Source organism: Natrix helvetica, assembly GCF_964273705.1.
Source record: "Natrix helvetica genome assembly, chromosome: 7".
NCBI lineage: Eukaryota > Metazoa > Chordata > Lepidosauria > Squamata > Natricidae > Natrix > Natrix helvetica.
This window is the reverse complement of record NC_138558.1, coordinates 49,750,081-49,768,908: the sequence shown is the minus strand read 5'-3', so window position 1 is coordinate 49,768,908 and position 18,828 is coordinate 49,750,081. Positions and strand designations below refer to the sequence as shown.

The window sequence follows — 18,828 nt, the reverse complement described above, 5'->3', positions numbered from 1 at the left end:
CGAAACCAGCAGAGTAACCTTGAGTCACCTCAAAAAATCTTGCCAAGAAAAGTGAAGGGGCTAGTCTACTGATCAGGAGTACAAACTAACTTGAAGCCACAAAAATAAGTAAAAATATTTGCAATTTAACATTGTATTCCAAATGATTAAAATTTTGTGTTGAGTCGTGATATTGTACCTAAAGGTACAACATTCTTCCAGAGGAAAACATTCACTCTCACAGAAAAAGCTTTTCTTTGTTTATTTTTCTAGTGCAAGTATATTTTGTGACAAAGGTGAACTAAATTATGAGTTCTATTTTAATGTAACCAGATAATAACCTTACATTTAGCATAACGATTCAGCAAATATTATTTGGGCAGTTCAAACTAAATAATTACAATATATACTGTTAAATTGTCTGTACAAGTGGGGAAAAAGACTTGGAAAAATTAATTACAAAGATAACATTATTTAATTTGAATGAAATCTTAAATATGCAATCCTGTACTATGAAAATCAGATCCTGAAATTCTGTCATGTTGCTTGGATTAATGTATGAATAACAGATGTTATTTCTCTTAAATCTATAAAAACTCTAAATTGATTAAGCCATCACTTGCTAAGCATCACATTTATAACTGTACTTTTCACAATTAAAATTATATAATATATTTTTACAGCATTTGAAATATTAATTGATGAAAATATAAGCAATTTCTAATATCAAAAATCCTTCACATATTGGCAGACGTTTTCATATTGAAATGAAGTGTTAACATTACCAAAATTTTCTTGTAACAATTTAGTATTTGTGATTTTATGGAAGGAAATATTTTGAACTATTCCAGGAAAAAATAGTAAGGTTTATTTTTATGGCGTTGTACAATATTCATGAAGATTAATTCCTTGTTTTGTAATCTTCATAATTTCTCCATTTAATGAATCATCTTCAAGGATTTTTATCAGTCCTTCAGCAATTAATGATGGGCTACAAATAAATTCATATGACACAAATTAGACTAGGCTGACTATAAATATTAGAAATCACTTCATAAACTATTCCTAAACTTTCCTAAAGTATTAAAAGTGAAAAGAAACTAATTTCTGTTTTTGCAAGGGTTAATATACTTGAGGACTAGTCAATTAAATAACGGTGTAATCCAAATTATTTCTATTCATTTTCCAATCATAATGATAAAAAAGCAGGTATTTTATATGATAAATAATACTTTTAATACTGGATAAAATATTCTGATATTTGTCTTTGAGATCTTGCAAGAGTCGAAATAAAAGTCAGTTATTAAGTTTATACATACCTCACTCATTCATCTGAAACAATTACAGGTAGTACTCAACTTGCAACCATTTGTTTAGTGACCAAAGTTACAAGAGCACTGAAAAATGTGAATAATGTCCATTTTTCTCACTTAACAACCATTGTAGCATCCCATGAGCATGGGATCAAAATGTGCATGTTTGGTAACTGGTTCATATTTATGATGGTTGCATTGCTCTGGGGTCACACGATCACCTTTTGCAACCTTCTGATAAGCAAAGTTAATGGGGAAGCCAGATTCACTTAACAACTGTGGCAGCAAAAGTCGTAAAGTTTGGGGCAAAACTCACTTAACAAATGTCTTGCTTAGCAACAGAAATTTTGCGCTCAATTTGGGTTGTAAGTGAAGGACTACCTGTATATAACATCCTATTGAAGGTATTGTAGAGACTAGATGATATTGGATGTACTAGAAAACTTGTGACTATTTTAAGCTTACACATTTTCCCATCTGAATTTTTATTTACTAGGTAGATACTCATGCTCTGCTATGAAACTATATGATCAGCCTTGATAAATCAACACTTATAGCTGGAAAATTAATGAGTAGTTATGATCTGCCTCTCTTTTTCCCTTCTCTCCTTCAGGCTTGCCCCACAGAGGCCTCTCCTCTCCTTGCCTCACAGATGCATCTGCTATCTTATCACCTTCTCTCCCTGAGGCTGGTCCCATTGATCCTCTCCTATCTCCTACCCTCCCTCAGACTTGCCCCACAGAGACCTCTCCTATCTTATCCCCTTCTTTCCCTCAGTCTAACTACTTAGCATCAGAACATTTTTCTTAAACCTAACCCTAACCCTAACGCCCAAGTGGCAATTGGAACAGAGTTCTTTTCAGGTGGGGAGGGAGAATATAATGTCTAGCTCCATAGCATCAGAGTGTGATGATGATGATGATGATGATGATGATGATGATGATGATGATGGTGATAAAAGCAAGACCTAAAGGGCTTCCTTGCTATTTAGAAATTCTAAATTTATCGGACTTGAACATTCTGACTCTACAAAAAACCACCCTACTCGGAACAGCTTATATCCTCCGATGCTACCTTAATAGTTCCTAGGTCCTTGGTTAGGACTTGAGCTGTTGAGCTACCAACCAGCCCCAAAGGCTGTGAATCTCACCAAAGATTAACCACATAATTACAACAACAACAACTTGCAAAGAAAGGACTGAAAATTTCACACTTGGTGTACATGGATGATTTGAAGCTGTTTGGTAAAACAAAAGATGAACTGAATTTATTAATTGAAAGCACAAAATAATTTGGCCAAGACATTGGTATGCAGTTTTGAATTGACTAATGTGCAACAATGGCAACCAAGGCAGGCAAGGTCATAGAAGATGATGGAATAGAACTTGAGAATGAAGAAATGATAAAGGCAGTAAAACCAGAAGAAGGCTACAAATACTTGGGGATTTTAGAGGCCTCTGACTTAATGCATAATAAAGTCAAGGAATTAACCTCAGCCAAGTACATTTGACGAATTCGCAAGATATTAAAGTCCAAACTGAGTGGAGGAAACATCATAAAAGCCATAAATACCTGGGCTATACCTGTAATTAGATACTCTGCAGGAATAATTGACTGGACCCAGATGGAGTTGGACAATTTGGACAGAAAAACAAGGAAGCTTATGACAATGTAGGTAGCCTGCAACCATATGGACATGTCTACATAGTCTTCTTGGCAGCACTGTGGAAGTATATACTTCTCATTGAACTACAGACATTAAGGAGAACTACATAATTTCTACTCACTCCAAAATGCCATAGAAATCCATCTTATCTTTGATTTCTTCTTTGAATGAATAATATATACCCATACATTCTTCCTGGAAAGCGGTACGAAGAATTGGTGTGTTGACAAAACCGGGACAGATAGCATTTATTCGTACACCATAATTTTTTGCTGTAGCAGCCAGCTGCAAAACAGGAAACTATATTATGTACTATTGTTGAGACATGGTAAGAAAACATTCTTTGTATGGTAAAAAACAAAACAGGTTCTGTATCTGGCATCTTTAATTCAAAGGAACATTAAACTATGCTGTAGTAGGAAATATAAAAAGAATAAATAATGTTACATAAAATACAAAACAGTTTCTAAATTTATATTGTCTACTGAATTTACAAATACTGTTTCATTCAACCAACAATAACATAATATTTTTTTATCATTTATATTTTTGTGCTATTACTGTGTGGTGTTTTAGTCACTCCTGATTCTTTAGATCCAAAGGACTTCATTTCTCCAGGAGTTTCTATTAGTAACTGTTTCTAAGCTCATATTTCTGTCTTCAATGATTAGTACATAGAACCATATAAACTTCTGTGGCCCTTTCCCAATTTTCCTCAATTTGTACAAGTATAACGTGAATGTAATGCAATTTCCATTGAGCCATGCCTTTACTTTATGCATATACAATAGGTAAAACTTACCTTCATTATTCCAGTATGCAGTCTAGTTTTACATCATCACATACTGAAGATTTGTTTTCTTTGTGATCCAGGATAATGCCAAAAATTCAAAGGCATCAGCTTTTCTTTTTTCATTCTTTCTAAGGATCCATCTTTCACAACCACATATTACAACTAGGAAACCATGACCTTTGTTGTCAGCATGATGTCCTTACACTTTAATATTTTGTCCAGTACTTTCATTACCTTTCCTCTAGGCAATACACATCTCTTTATTTCATAGGTACTGTAATTGTACTTGTAAATGTTTACCATAGCAAAATAAACACTGTTAGTTTTAATCTTTTTTACCTATTTGCAATGGGCTATTGCACCAGCACTGACTGTTGACATACTATAATCCTACACTTGGTGGGATTCTACTGATCCTTATGGTTTTGCACTCTTTTTTTATCTACAGTATATGCTGTCACACACACAAACATACAAAACTATCATTTGTGAATTATGTTCCTGCCAAAGGAAAAGCTTTTCTTGACATTGATTTTATTTTAACGAGAATGTCAGAAAACTTCAATTAATCAAATCTGAATTGTGTGTGTGTGTGCATGTATGTGTGAAGGAAATGGAAATGTGGGGTTTATCAAGAAGAGAAGAAGACTTTTTCCGCACTAGTTATACTCACAGCCACTGAACGTGTAAATCCAATTACTCCATGCTTTGAAGCAGAATACACTGGTTGGTATGCAACCGGCCACAGCCCTTTAATGGTAAAAAGTAAATCAGAAATTTAAAAAGAACTTTAATGTAACTACCTGGAAAAAAAATGAAGAAAACTATAAAACTACCGTATATGGTTTCTTTATATTATTCCATGAATTGACAATAATTAGGGGTTAAAAGAATAGGATTAAAAATGGTTCATTTTTGTTAAAGCTAGCATTCTTTGGATTAAATCTCCAAAAAGTGTTGGAACATGAATGTGACACCTATTTGCAATATTTTAAAATAGACAGATCTTTTCCAATGCCTTTTGGAAACTAAATCTGAATCTTAAGCTCTACAGCCATTTTGACTACCACTCAAAAGAGCCATTATGAAGAATGTTTCAAAAATGTATCATTCATGTGAGAAGAAGTAGAGTAATGTAGCTCTAATGCTATGATTGTACTTTTATTTCACAAGAGTTATTTTTCCAAAATCTCATTTATAGATACTTAACACATAACAGTGTTTTCTTCAAATTGTGTATAGATATCTAACTTTAACTGATTAATTGGTAAAAAAAAACAGTCCTAAAAGTCAATGAGTAGAAGAATAGTATTACAATATAAAAGTAATCACATTAATGTTAACTTTGTAGGATGTGAAATAACAGATGTAGAAAGAAAAGAATAGAAAGAAGGGGAAGTAATGAAAAAGAAAAATACTTTCTATGTAGATTTTCCCCACTGTAGCAATTAACAATGTAAATTTACACAGCTGAGAAGCGGGTTTTGCTGCCTTGATGTAGAAGTATGGACAATTTTAAATCAGTAGCTGTTAGATAAGAGCTTCCTGCCTTTCCTTGTAAAATATGTCCTGAATTAGTTTGATTCCAGCTACATCTGTACAAAACACACTTTATAAGCTTTGGTCCTGATAGATTCCCAATGGTCCATCATTAAATAGGAAATCATTGGTTCATTGAAAATAAAATGAAGACCATTTCAAATTACAATAAGGTAAATTTTCATTAATTAAACAAAATTAGAGAAACATTTTTATTTCTAATGATGGTTTTGTAATATATGCACTGGATATAATGAGGAATATTGTCATTTCTCTGTGTGTGTCCGATCTGCCTCTTTGATACATGCAATATAGAAGAGAGCTATCACTTCATACCTTTTTCTAATTGTATCTTGCTCTTCAGCACATTCTATTACACTATGGAAAGCCCTACTCTGAATATTATCTCAAATGGGACTTTGGCCTTGATGGGAAATATGCCTAAATTAAATTTGCTATGCTACAGTATACTATGCCATGCCATGCTAATTTCTATGCTAGCTTTACTATTGTCCATCTTCTCACAATGGCCAAATCAAAAAGGTTTACATAAAGAAAGGAAGGTCTAACAAAAATGTTTAAAAACAATACTGATCAGATTGTCAAACCATTCAAGTACAGAAACTCAGAGTATTAACTCGGGAATACTGGTGGTATTTGGTAGCAGAAATATTAAACAGAAATAGATTATTCAAGTTTGACTTCCCTGAAGTTTCTAGATTTTACTTTCTGTAAGTCTTTATCCTAGAAGACACACATTTGGAAATGGTTAGTGAACAGTGAATCAACTTAAAAATTATCCTTAAAGAAAGGAAAATTGGAAAAAATAATTCCAGTACTTTTTCAGGCCAATATTTATTTTTCTTGACTTGTTGATTGTTATTCTCATCTATTATTGCTTGACTAAACCATATCCTGTTCACTTCTCTGTGGCTAGTATTATTAGTTTTTTTGGTATTTATGTAAGCTTTTCCTTTCATAGTATAACTTCCCTTGTTTACTTAAACTGGAAATAATAATGTTTAATGGTCCCACATTTTAAAGCTTTAAATAATACCTCATTCAAAAGTCAGGAAACATAATAATAAAAAATAAGGTTTTTCAGCCCTCTTTGCACTTCATATCTTAATGTGGAATGTTATTTATGTATACTCAAAATAATACCATTGACCTCAACAGAATTTATTGCAGGTGTATGGGTATTCGTTTGCAGGTGTCTAACAGTATGCCAGGAAGACCAGACAGGAAACATAACTAAGTAAGCTAATTCTACTTTATTGTAAAGCTACTGTACATCAATAGAATCATGCAAATCTGAAAGTACAATTTTCTCGCTGGCTTATTTACAGGAGTTCCTTCGGATCACATTTTCCTGCCCATTTTACAGCTGTGGGTTATTGCTATTTCTTATCTGGCTGTTCCATATCCAGCATATCTTACAACCCATGTTTCACATTGCCATGTTCCTCTGTTCCTTTGTTGTAATTTTTTGAGTAAGCTAAACTAGGCAGGCAAGTGAATCAGTATAATGATGATATGTGCTGTTGTCTTAGCCCTCCTCAATTTTAATTCTGAAATTTTGTTGGGCCTTCACCTTGACCAGGTTTATGGACTACTCTCCAGAATTCCACATTCCTTTTCAGTAGTGATTATGCCCATTGGAGATGGCTGTAGAAACCCTCCGGTCTTATGTTCCTTTGTTACTTTTTCTACAGGGGAACATATAGATCTTATTTTGAAGAAACATCCTGGTAGAGAGCAAAAGACTTAACTTTCACTGCTTCTGTCCAACCAGGACCCTGACATGTATTTCCCACTTTTGCCTGAGTTTGTGCTATCATTTCAGTCTATGAGTGAAGTTTCAAAAGAATGCTTCGCTTAAAGCCTTATAAACAAATATTGTTTCCTTTGAAGCTCTGCATAAACCTAGTAATCATAAAACTATATTTTCCCACTAAAATCTTTTAATGCTTTGAAATGTTCTACTGTGTCATATCTTTAATCTCATAATTAATGCTGTAATTTCTTCTTTACAAGCATATTTTCCATAACAATTATCTTTGGATACGCATAAGTAAGCTCTAACAGAAGTCAAGATTCAGAGAAACAAAGTAAGACTAATAAATCAGAAAGAAATGCTTGGGCCAAGAGCAAAAAAATGTTCATATTAACTGCTGCAGGAGAAGATAAGAGAATAAGATATACGCTATCTGAGAAACCATCTCACTCCAATGGGATTGGTTCACCCTACCATGCTGGCACAAAGGGCATGCTGTGGGTGTTGGTCAGGGAATTTTGGTTGATATGGTCCAAGGCAGGAGGTTCTGCCACGTCTCCTGCCTTTTGGAACAGTATACATCCTCCCACCCCCAAGGTGAGAACTACCCATCTATTGTAAGGGTCTGAAGACCTGGTTCTACCAGTTGATCTTAGGCCCAAACAGGGATGTAACATTCTGGAAATGCCTATTGAGTTAAGAAAAGACTCCCATCTCTTCCAGAGTACTTGATACTGTCTTCCCATCCCCATCTTTCAACTATAAATTATCATTATTATTACTTATTGTTTTCTCGTTTTAATACTTATTTTTTAATGCTTGTAAGTTTCCCATAGCTGAGATGACCAACACACAAATAAAATAAAATCAATGAATGCAAAATCACGCAGTCTGAAATTCTGGGTATGTAGACCAAATAATATTGTTTTTCTGTGTTTCATAATTTCACAAATAAGGGCCAGCTATAATGGCTGGTGATGAAACATACCAGCCTGCCTAGACAATATTAGAAAAAGCATCAGAAAAGAGGCTGAAATAGAGCTCCCCCATTCCAAATCTTAATTATTGCTGGTTTTAATGCTGCTGTAGATGATGACAATGGTTTGGATGTAGGTTTTGCGTTGTGTTTAGAAATGAAATGTTATGGAAAAACTCATGCCCTTGAAAATAAGGTATAAAGTATATTTTACCTGCTAATGAGGCTGTATTAATAATAACCCCTCCTCTTCCACCATTTTCAATTTTCATGTACTCTAGTCCAATGTATGTTCCTCTAATCACTGAAATCTGATATAGAAAATACAAATGAGTTATCAGGTATATTTCATTCTTATAGCTGCTTTTAAAAATAAAGGCTTCGCTGTGCATCTTGAATAATTTTAAGAACGGTTTTCCAATGCTTCTTTTTTGTCTTTTGTGATACGTTTAACATCATTTCTCATTCTATGGGGAATCTTTCTTTTGATCTGCTTCCAATCTTGTAATATATTTTTGTTTTTAATATATATGTATGATTCTGAGTGTTCTTTGATTGCTTCATTGATGCCAGAGTCATTTTCTATATCTGCCAGCTAGCTAAAGATGAGCTTCACACCTTTCAAAATGCTTGTAGCTATCATGTAGAAGTTTCAACTTTTTTATCTGTTTCCCCCATGTCTCCGCATTATCTGTTACCACATGTTGTTCTTTCATTTAAAGCAATAGTTCCTTGCGATGAGTAACTAAAATAGTCTTGAGGACTATTATCACTGTTATGCCATAATATTTGTTTCAGTCAAAACTGAATGGTTTCATGATTGGCGAGATCGCACAATAAAAAAAAAAAATCCACAGATGGAGAGGCAGCTAAAACCAAGCATCTTTTGAAGAAGTTGTTTTGAAAGTGTCAGTGAGTCAATGTATCACATCTTGTATATTATTCTATTAATTAATTATTTTAATTCATCATACTTTTTATTCCCTCTGCTGACATTCCTTAGCCAGTAGCATAATGACTACTTCTGGGACAGTTTGTTCTTAACAATAGATATGGAAGAACTCTTTGTAGTTAGTCATCAAACAGTATAATACGCTCTCTCACCAATCATTTTGGATGGATTGGATAATCCTTCTGATGCAATTATAACTTGTCATAACAATAGCAATAATAGGCAAGCAAAAGCAAGTATGTATTGGGAGGAGCACACACATATAAGTCAACTGTTAGCACTGTAAATAATTAACCTGACAATGAATATCTTTTAAAAATGAAATTGTCTTAGTGGGACAACAGATTAATAGAGTTGGAAGGCACCTTATAGGTCATCTAGTCCAATCCCCACCCAACCAGGAGAGCCTACACCATCTCTGACAGATCGTAGTCAAGTCTCTTCTTGAAAGCTTCCAGTGATGAAGCTCCCACAACTTCTGAATGTTCCGTTGATTGATTGCGCTCAATCTCAGAAAATTTCTCCTTAGTTTGCATCCATTATTCCTTGTCTGCCTTCAGGTGCTTTAGAAAATAGCTTGATCCGCTCCTCTCTGTGGCATCCATCAAATATTTGAACACTGCTATCATGTCTCCCTTCATCCTTCTCTTCACTAGACTAGCCATGCAAAGTATTTGCAACCTTTCATCATATGATTTAGCCTCCAGTCCGTTAATCATTCGGTTGTTCTTCTCTGCATTCTTTCTAGATTCTCAACATCTTTTTTATAGTGTGACCACTATAACCAAAACTGAATGCAGTATTCTAGGTGTGGTCTTACTAAGGCTTTGTGGAGCGGTATTAGTAACTCATTTGATCTTAATTGTATCCCTCTGTTAATGCAATTTAGAATTGCATTGGCTTTTTTGGCTGCCGCTGCACACTGTTGGCTCATATTTAATTGGTTGTCCACTAAGACTCCAAGATCCCTCTCACAGTTACTGCTATTAAGCCAATCTATATATGTACTTTTGGTTTTTCTTGCCCTAGTGCAAAACTTTACTTTTCTCTACATTGAATTTCACTTTGTTAGATAGGGTCCAGTTTTTAACGGTGTCAAGATCCATCTGGATCTTGAACCTATCATGTAGGTACCTATCATGTACCACAGGCCAGATGCATCATACATTGGTGACATCCACACCTGATTTAGCAAAGGGGGGAATATATATATTGTGCTGATAAACAAATAAAGGGAGACTGGTATAGATCTATTTCAAGCTCTTTAGCTCTCATCAGCTAGCCATACCCTTACTGGCATTCGAACCTGGGCATACCAGGGGTTGTAACACAAATACATATATATGTGTGTTTGTGTGTGTGTGTGTGTGTATACGTATATGTATATATACACACACACACACACACCTACATAACCATAAACCTAAATATGTGTCTGTATATGCATTTTTATAACTACTCAGGAGAGAAATAATAAATAGTTAATTATTAATACTAATAATTATTAAGTTTGATTACAGTTTAGTATAATCTCTCTCTCTCTTTCTCTCTCTTTCTCTCCCTCTCCCTCTCCCTCTCTCTCTCTCTCCACACACACACATACACATATACACACAGACTTCATTAAAATTACATTCAGCATGGCATGATTCAGAAATATGGATTTAGGACAATTGCAAACTTATCCTGGTCAGGTTCAGAAATGAGAAGAAAAAGGAAACTTGGCTTTACTCATTCAGAAATCCAATCTTTTCTAGTTGTAACAAAAAAGGACAAAAGAAAAAAATAGAAAATACACAGGACCTAGGTGAGCTTGTTGGTTTAGAGTCAGAAGCCAAGATGACCTGAGTAAATTTCTTAAATTGTTTTTTCCTAGTGAAATAAGGTCAAATTGATATACCAGCACCTTAATTTCATATTAATAAAAAGTGATCAGATTTGTTCATCCAACTCTAGAATAGTTTTCAATAGGTTTCTACATGAAAACTAAGAATTCAGGAAGCTTGGCTAATATAATCATATTCACAGACATTCAAATTCAAAAGTTGTTTAAGAAACATATGCTTGCAGAAAAATTAATCTAATTATTATTAGTTTTATTTATACTTGGAAGTAAAAAAATTAACTCACAAAAACGTAACATTTTTCCCTAGATTTTTAATTACACTTCTTTTTTAAAATATATAGTATGTATTAGACTTACCAAGTTGATTTGAACTGTATTTTCCCAGTTCATTTCATCATTCACTCCAGCATTATTGACCAGAATATCCAGATTTCCAAAATGTTGAATTGTTCTCTTAAATGCATCTGTAAGGAAATTTGATATTTATTTCCATAGAATAATATGTAACGATTGATTACAATACCATCAGAACTACGATTGTGCTTTAACAAAGTGAATCCATAGTGATATAGTTATAAGTATGACTTTTCAAATCATTCATCATATACATTGATTTAACTTTTATCAATGAAATGCAGACCCTAATATATAGACTTTTTATTTATCCACATTGGTGAGTGGACAAAGCAAAAATGGTTTGCAAAGATAGAAAGTTATGAAAAAACTGTAGCGAATGATATTTGGATATAAAGTAAGGAATAGAGTTCGTTTTCTTTTCTCATATCACTTACTTTTAGTTACCTTAAGGTACTACTTCCCTCTCTTTTTCTATAGTTCTGTTGATTAGCCCCAAAAGAAATAGAATGATGGGAATGTGTCATGTGTGTGTGTATCTCTACATATGTCCCAGTACATACAATTGAGCTAAACCCAAATTACTTCTGTGTGGCAAAGTTATGTCCTAGAGAGCCTAAAAGGATTTGAGTGAAAAACGAATACATCCAGAACTAGTGGAAAGTATAAAAAATGAAACTTGGAAAAAAGAAGTGAAAGAAGCTGTAGGAACTGAAATGAGGGAATGCTAGCAAGATTTAAGAAATACTAGTTAGATATTTGGTGAATGAAATAGAAGATGTTATAAATATTAGTATCCAAGAAAGATGTCAGTGAGAAATGTGTCATAAATAGGAAAATGTTGAAAAATACTAATGCTGCATGTCTAACAATGCAGCTGAAGAAATGACATAATGTAGAAGGTGGTTTGCTTAAGGAGCAAACTGAAGGTTTGCTTAAGGATCTCAAACTTGTGCAAACTCCTTAAGTGTGAAGATTGCCTCTACATCTGATGACAGAAGATTGCTGTCTGTTATAGTAGCAAAAAGCAAAATGCAAGAATGAATGCAGGGATTACAAGGGATTAGTTGAAGAGTGTTTGGAAAGTGTGGCAGGATTAAAATGCTATCTATTAGATATTAGGAAGTTTGATCTAATACTTAACACACCATGCTAGAAAGTAAGAGACCATGAATTCTAGCCTTAGCTACGACTTTGGGCCAATCACTCTCTCAGCCCTACTCACTTCACAGGGTTGTTGTTGGGAAAATAGGTGGAGAAAGATATGCTGCATATGTTCAGCATCTTGAGTTATTTGTAAAAATAATAAATTCCAGATATAAATATTGTACTATTTAATATAATAAATATTAAATGTTACCTTGCTGAATTCAGTTGGGGAAAAAACGTGTGTCTTTTATAATAATGGAAGAGAAGTATTTTATTTATGCCATAGGCTTGGTTTAAAGGTTGAAAAGGAAGAAGTAAAAGAAGTTCATATATATATATATATATATATATATATATATATATATATATATATATATATATATATATATATATATATATATATATATATATATATATTCAGAAAGGATATTGAAATAACATTGTAGACTTTCAGGGAGAAAGTCTAATGTTCATGGATTAACTGTTTGTGTCTAACCAGAAGAGGGAGTTGGGACAGTAGTAAAAGCTCAGTGAAAATATTGGTTCATTGTGTAACTACTGGGGAAGAGAAATCCTAGAGAGGAAATCATGAAAAAAAAGGTTAACAAACATCACTACCAAAATGTTTTCACTCAAATGCATGAATGAATATTCTTGGAATATTGCTAGCAATTTTGAGTCTTCTTAAGGTATCGCAGAATGGTTTGAAATAAGTTATAATTCAGTGATAGAAAATATCCACAAGAGTCCACTGCTTTTTTTAAAAAAAAATGCATAAACATCTAGTTATTAGAGGAAGTATGAAAAAAGCATCATTTTAGCACATGTTTCTTCTCTGTCCTAAGTAGGCAGTCCAGTCAGTAGTGATAGTGGTGGGAAGGAGTTGGGCCTTTGCTCTAATTGTTATGGGGTTTCATTGAGCTTCATCCTTTTTCTTTTTCACTTGGTAAGGTCATTTATTAGGTTCAGAGTGGTGTATTGTCAGCTTCACTTGGTAAACTAGACTAGGAATCAACCTCAACTTTAACCTATGAACTAGATTTCTTGAGAGTGGCTTTAATAAGAGAATCCTGCAAGTCTCATTAGCCTGTACATCCTTCTCTTCCACTTCCTCTAAATATAAACTTCCTTCTGGGTTGATAGATCCTGAATAGGTAGGAGCCATGGCCAGAGGCTTTGCTTTAGTGTTTTTGTCTGTTATAGTCAAATCTGGATCAGGAGGCACTTAAAACAAACCTGTCATATTAGCAAAGATTACTGCCATTTGCAGTATAAGGGTTTGCCTTTCAGAATCATCCATAAGCTTTAACTGATCTAAAACCACTGCGTTTTTGAATGCAATTCAGATGCTGATCATCATGTTTAAAACTACATGGCTCAATATCTGCTATCTAAAGGACCATCTTTCCCAGATAACTCTGTCTAACTAATCAGACCACCAGATCATGGGTAGACCTCCCACATACCAAATATGTACATGTAAGACTCTGTAAAGTCTAACATTTTGTACAACAACATATCCATGGAATGAAGATGATCCCAATTTTTGTAGCCTTCTGGAAAGTTGCAAAGACTTGAGTTTTCCACAGAGCCTTTTGGAACCAATTCTAAAGCCATTGATCCTGGAAACAGCTCTACAATACTGTTCTCTATTATTTTATACCATTTACTGTATTAGTGTATTACACTTTAGTACATGTACTTTAAATTTCCTAAATTTAATAGATTATAGACATCATAAAAAAATTCTCTCATGAATCTCTGCCTAAGATCAGAAAAAAATACTCCTACTTGACTGTGAGCCTCATATCATTTGAATAGAAATATTTCTAATTCATTTTTAATTACTTTATTCAGTGTGGTATTAGCCACTAAATCATTGATAGCGAACCTTTTGGGCTCAGCATATCAAAAATTTTAAAAAATCCTGATTCTGCTGACATGAAAGCAGAAGAAAGCAGCCATAGAAAGCTTGAATGACTATAGACCCATTGCACTGACATCTATAGTGATGAAGTGCTTTGAGAGACTGATCCTACAACACCTCAGGTCCTGTCTTCCACCAAATTTTGATCAACACCAGTTTGCTTATAGAAGCAACAGGTCGACAGGGGATGCCATCGCCACTGCTCTACATATTGCACTGAGCCACCTTGAGAAATCTGGGAATTATGTCAGAATGCTTTTTATAGACTATAACTTGGCCTTTAACACCATCTTACCAGGAATTCTCATTGAAAAGTTGACTGACCTGAATTTCCCTCCCCTCACTTGTGAATGGATCAAAGACTTCCTGACGGATCGTCCACAAACAGTAAGGGTTGGGTCCTTTACATCTTCCACGCGGAAGCTCAGCACAAGCTCCCCCCAGGGCTGTGTGCTCAGCCCATACCTGTACTCGCTGTATACATATGACTGCATATCCTCTGATCCATCCAACATCATAATAAAGTTTGCAGATGACACAACAGTGCTGGGTCTCATAACTGGAGGGGATGAATCAGCATACAGGGAAGAAGTCCAGAAGGTATCCGCATGGTGCTCAAGAAACAACTTACATCTAAATACTAGTAAGACAAAGGAGACGGTGCTAGATTTTCAGAAGCACAGAGAGGAACCTGCCCCACTGTATATCGAGGGGTGCTGTGTGGAGAGGGTTTCCTCTTTTAAATTCTTGGGAGTGCTTATTAGTTAAGATCTCACCTGAAAAACAATACGTCTCTGGTGATCGGAAAGGCCCAACAGAGACTTCATTTCCTTAGAGTCCTGCGAAAAAATCAGGTGGAACAACGGCTGATGACCTCTTTCTATCGGTCCACCATAGAAAGTGTCCTCCCATATTGTATTACAGTATGGTATGCTAGTTTAATAGCTGCGGACAAGAAGGCCCTACAGAGAGTGATCAATTCGGCACAAGAAACCATTGGTTGCCCTCTGACACCACTGGATGACATCGCCAGATCTCGCTGCTTTAGCAAAGTAAGGAAGATACTCAGAGATGATTCACACCCTGGTCAGTGTCTCTTTGCACTTCTACCATCGGGTAGAAGACATCAAAGTATACCCAGCCGAACAAACAGGTTTAAAGATAGTTTCTATATCCTTGGGCTGTGAGACTTTTAAATACAACCACAATCACTCCATGCACACGCTAGTTTTTTTTTTCTTTCTTTTTTCGTTTCGGTTATAATTTTGCACCAGTGAGGTTAAAACCAATTTCGTTGTATTTAAGTACAATGACAATAAAGATTATGCTATACTACTATACTATACTATACATGTCACTCTCCCCCCTCTCCCAGACAAAAGCAAAACAATTCATAACAAAGAGTTGCTTTGGATAATGAAATTAAATAAATGAATACATACATAATTGTAAATATTTTTTTTATTTGTCTTCGTCTCTGAGACTAAAATGCATATCCAAGCCAGCTCTGGGTCTCATGAGGCCAGGAACTTTGGAACATGGTCTTGCTTTTTGGATGCTTCAGAGAGCACAATATAGAGTAGCCTCTGGAGACTCCAAATATTGTGTGAGAATTTAACATGCTTTTTTGAGCCTGCAGAGCTTTTTCAAGAATGTAATGTGCTCTCTGTGGCCTCCAAAGCCACTGGAAATCACACAAGAAGGCACTGTTCCCACACACCTCTAAAATTTGCACAGCTTCTAGCCATATCATCAAAAATAACATGGCATGTCACTTGTGATGTGAGTCAAAGATAAGTAAAACCATACCAGTGGAGTTCGCTCCATTAGTTTGTTCCAGAAAAATTAGTAATTATCACAAAACATTGTACGAGGAGAGTATAAGCACTACTATCAAACAGTAATTTTAGTCATCCATTTCAATAACGGAGTATTGGGTTTCACTTCTTCTGTTTCCTGGTTCATTTTGGTGGTTCTTTTTTTAAGAAATGCATTTGCATTGGGAATATCCTTAAAATATTGTTTAGAATTTAGATTGCACTCATTATAATAGTTTGAAATTCTAACACCTCAGCGCCAGTCCTTATCTCTTTCTCCTCTCCCCTCATTTTGTTCTTTTTTGTAGAATATATTTAAGGCTGCAAATCTATATGATTTTCTTATTGTACAGAATTTTAATGCTGCTATGGCGCAACTTCTTACTATCCCTGTAACATGGTCTAATGTCACCTCCATGTATACTGGACATAAAACCATACTGCTAACTATTTCAAAGTCCTAATCTGTTCAATTTGATTATCATCCATCAGCTGTGTATAAATTTTGGATCTTTTAGCAAAAATTATTTATCATAAATAGGTTTTCCATATAATAAATGGCAGGAGATTTCAGCATTTTCCCCAGGCTTATTAAGGTAGCAGACTGTACTTGCATACTGAAATAACAACACATATCTAAATGGAGATAGACTTGTTATTATTTCAGCTGCATGGCATTTAAAATAGGGCATTTAAAAACTTCTAACCTTTAAGTTTTTCTTCATTTGAAACATCACAAGGAATGAAGATAGTTCTCTGTGGATCATACTGCTTATCAAAGGTGTCTTTGCTGACTTTGCCTGCGTCTGCATTCAGATCCACAAGTGCCACCTAGGAAAAAGGAAACAGTGTTCCACACAGATCTATGAAATTAGGTTCATATCCTGATATAGAAGACATAAAAATTAGTTATATCTTTCATGGAAAGAAAGAAAGAAAGAAAGAAAGAAAGAAAGAAAGAAAGAAAGAAAGAAAGAAAGAAAGAAAGAAAGAAAGAAAGAAAAAGAAAGAAAGAAAGAAAGAAAGAAAGAAAGAAAGAAAGAAAGAAAGAAAGAAAGAAAGACGGGCTGTTTTAGAGAGCAGTGATTAGCTGATGTAATATCTACATTTGTACAAATATGTAGCTTTACATGAAACAAATGTGGTAGAAATTGGAAGTGTATTACCTAACCCTTTTGCATTGTATAACTTGAGGACATAGATCCTAGGCATTTCAAAAGGAGGCTAAGTACGTTTCAACTGTTTGAAATGTGTCACTCCCTAGAAGTCCTAGATTTTACAACATTAAAAAATGAAGGAATATAAAATTTCCTGAAAGCAAGCCAGTTGAATTTCGCATGACATTAAGTGCACAGAGAATACATTATCAGCCTATCTATATGGAACAGTAGTGTTTTCCGAGATGTGGACAAAACAGGCACGCCTATGTTTAATCAGTGCATGTTATAATAACTTTAAAATTAGAAACTGTGAATACAAACACCAAATCCTATTTCAAATGACCCAGGAAAGTACGGTGATGTGTTTTCTATTGACCGATCTTGAAAGAGAATGAAAGGAAGACGTTACCATTATCCGTACATATCAACAAGTGTGTTGCACTTTGAAACTAGTACCATCCATTCTGTCGTTTCTAACCCGCTCCACCTCCCTCCCTCCCCTCGCTCTCGCCCCCCCCCCAAAGACAGCAGCTGCGGAGCTCGCAATGCTGGAGAGACAAAGCCAATAGCTCCGAGGTACTTGCATGTTCAAGAAAAAGGAGGAGCCAGTTTGATCCTACGCGGGCGAGAAGGCAAGCAACGCAGGAGTGGACTGTCTGCCAGTGATAGCGAAGCTTTCCTGCCTCCCCCCCCGTCACCCCCCCCACCCCCGGTGCTCGAGCAGCGCGCAGTTGGCGCCCTTACCTTACAACCCTTTGCCAGCAGAGCTTCGACGAAGGCTTTGCCTATGCCCTGAGCTGCCCCAGTGACCAGGGCCACTTTGTCCTTCAGGTGCATTTTGCTTCCTTTTGCACTTTCGTCCGCGAGGATCGTCACCGGCTCCTTGTCGCTTAGAGCTGCGCGGCGGCTCCGGCGATTTCCTTCGGCTGCTGGTATTAACCTCCCCACGGCCTCCAGGCTCAGAGGTCTGAAGGAAAACTGAATCCGACCCGCGCAAGCCGAAGTTGGTGTCACCTGCACTGAAGTTGCCTCCCTTTGTCCCTCCCTTCCTCCACCTCCACTCGCGGCTTCCCCTTCTGGTGACCGTCCGGCTGTCTGTCCCCAGGCTGAATTTCGAGTCTCAGGCTCGGCGTTTTGTTTCTTTCCGGAGATAAAGACGCAGCCTATCTTGGTCGTCCCTGTCCCCGTTCCCATTTCATCTCGCTCTTCCTACGCCTCATTTTGATGAGCCAACAAATGCCTCCGGCTATTCCTGCCCTCCAGTAAGGAATGATCCGTCTGGTTAGGACAAAGCTTCGAAAGAAGGCATTTGTATAAGATGAAGAGCCCTAAAAATGAGAGAGCACAGGGAAGGGTCCTTGACCTGTCTGGGGCCATCTCCAATTGTTATAAAAATGTATGGTAAATAAAAGCAAGGGATAGATTATGTGAAAAAAAATTAAATAGTCCTGAAGAAAATCAGAGCCAGCTCTTTGGAGTTTAAAATTCATGCTGAGATCAGTCCATTAGGAATTATGTGGCTGACCATGGAAAGTGACATGTGAATCAAATTCTGGCCACTAAAAGTAAAGTTATGCCAC

The 18,828-nt window shown here is 35.6% G+C and overlaps 1 protein-coding gene across 1 annotated transcript; it reads right to left on the bottom strand.

The window, feature by feature from the left end:
- Window positions 1-435: 435 nt before the first annotated feature.
- HPGD (15-hydroxyprostaglandin dehydrogenase) lies at window positions 436-18,557 on the bottom strand. The gene is made up of 7 exons (XM_081958884.1): window positions 17,993-18,557; window positions 16,796-16,919; window positions 11,199-11,305; window positions 8,258-8,354; window positions 4,425-4,501; window positions 3,080-3,243; window positions 436-970 (listed from the first exon to the last, which is right to left on the bottom strand). The coding sequence occupies exons 1-7, from the start codon at window positions 18,440-18,442 to the stop codon at window positions 853-855; spliced, it is 1,137 nt and encodes a 378-aa protein (XP_081815010.1). The 5' UTR covers window positions 18,443-18,557; the 3' UTR covers window positions 436-852.
- Between the last annotated feature and the right edge of the window lie 271 nt (window positions 18,558-18,828).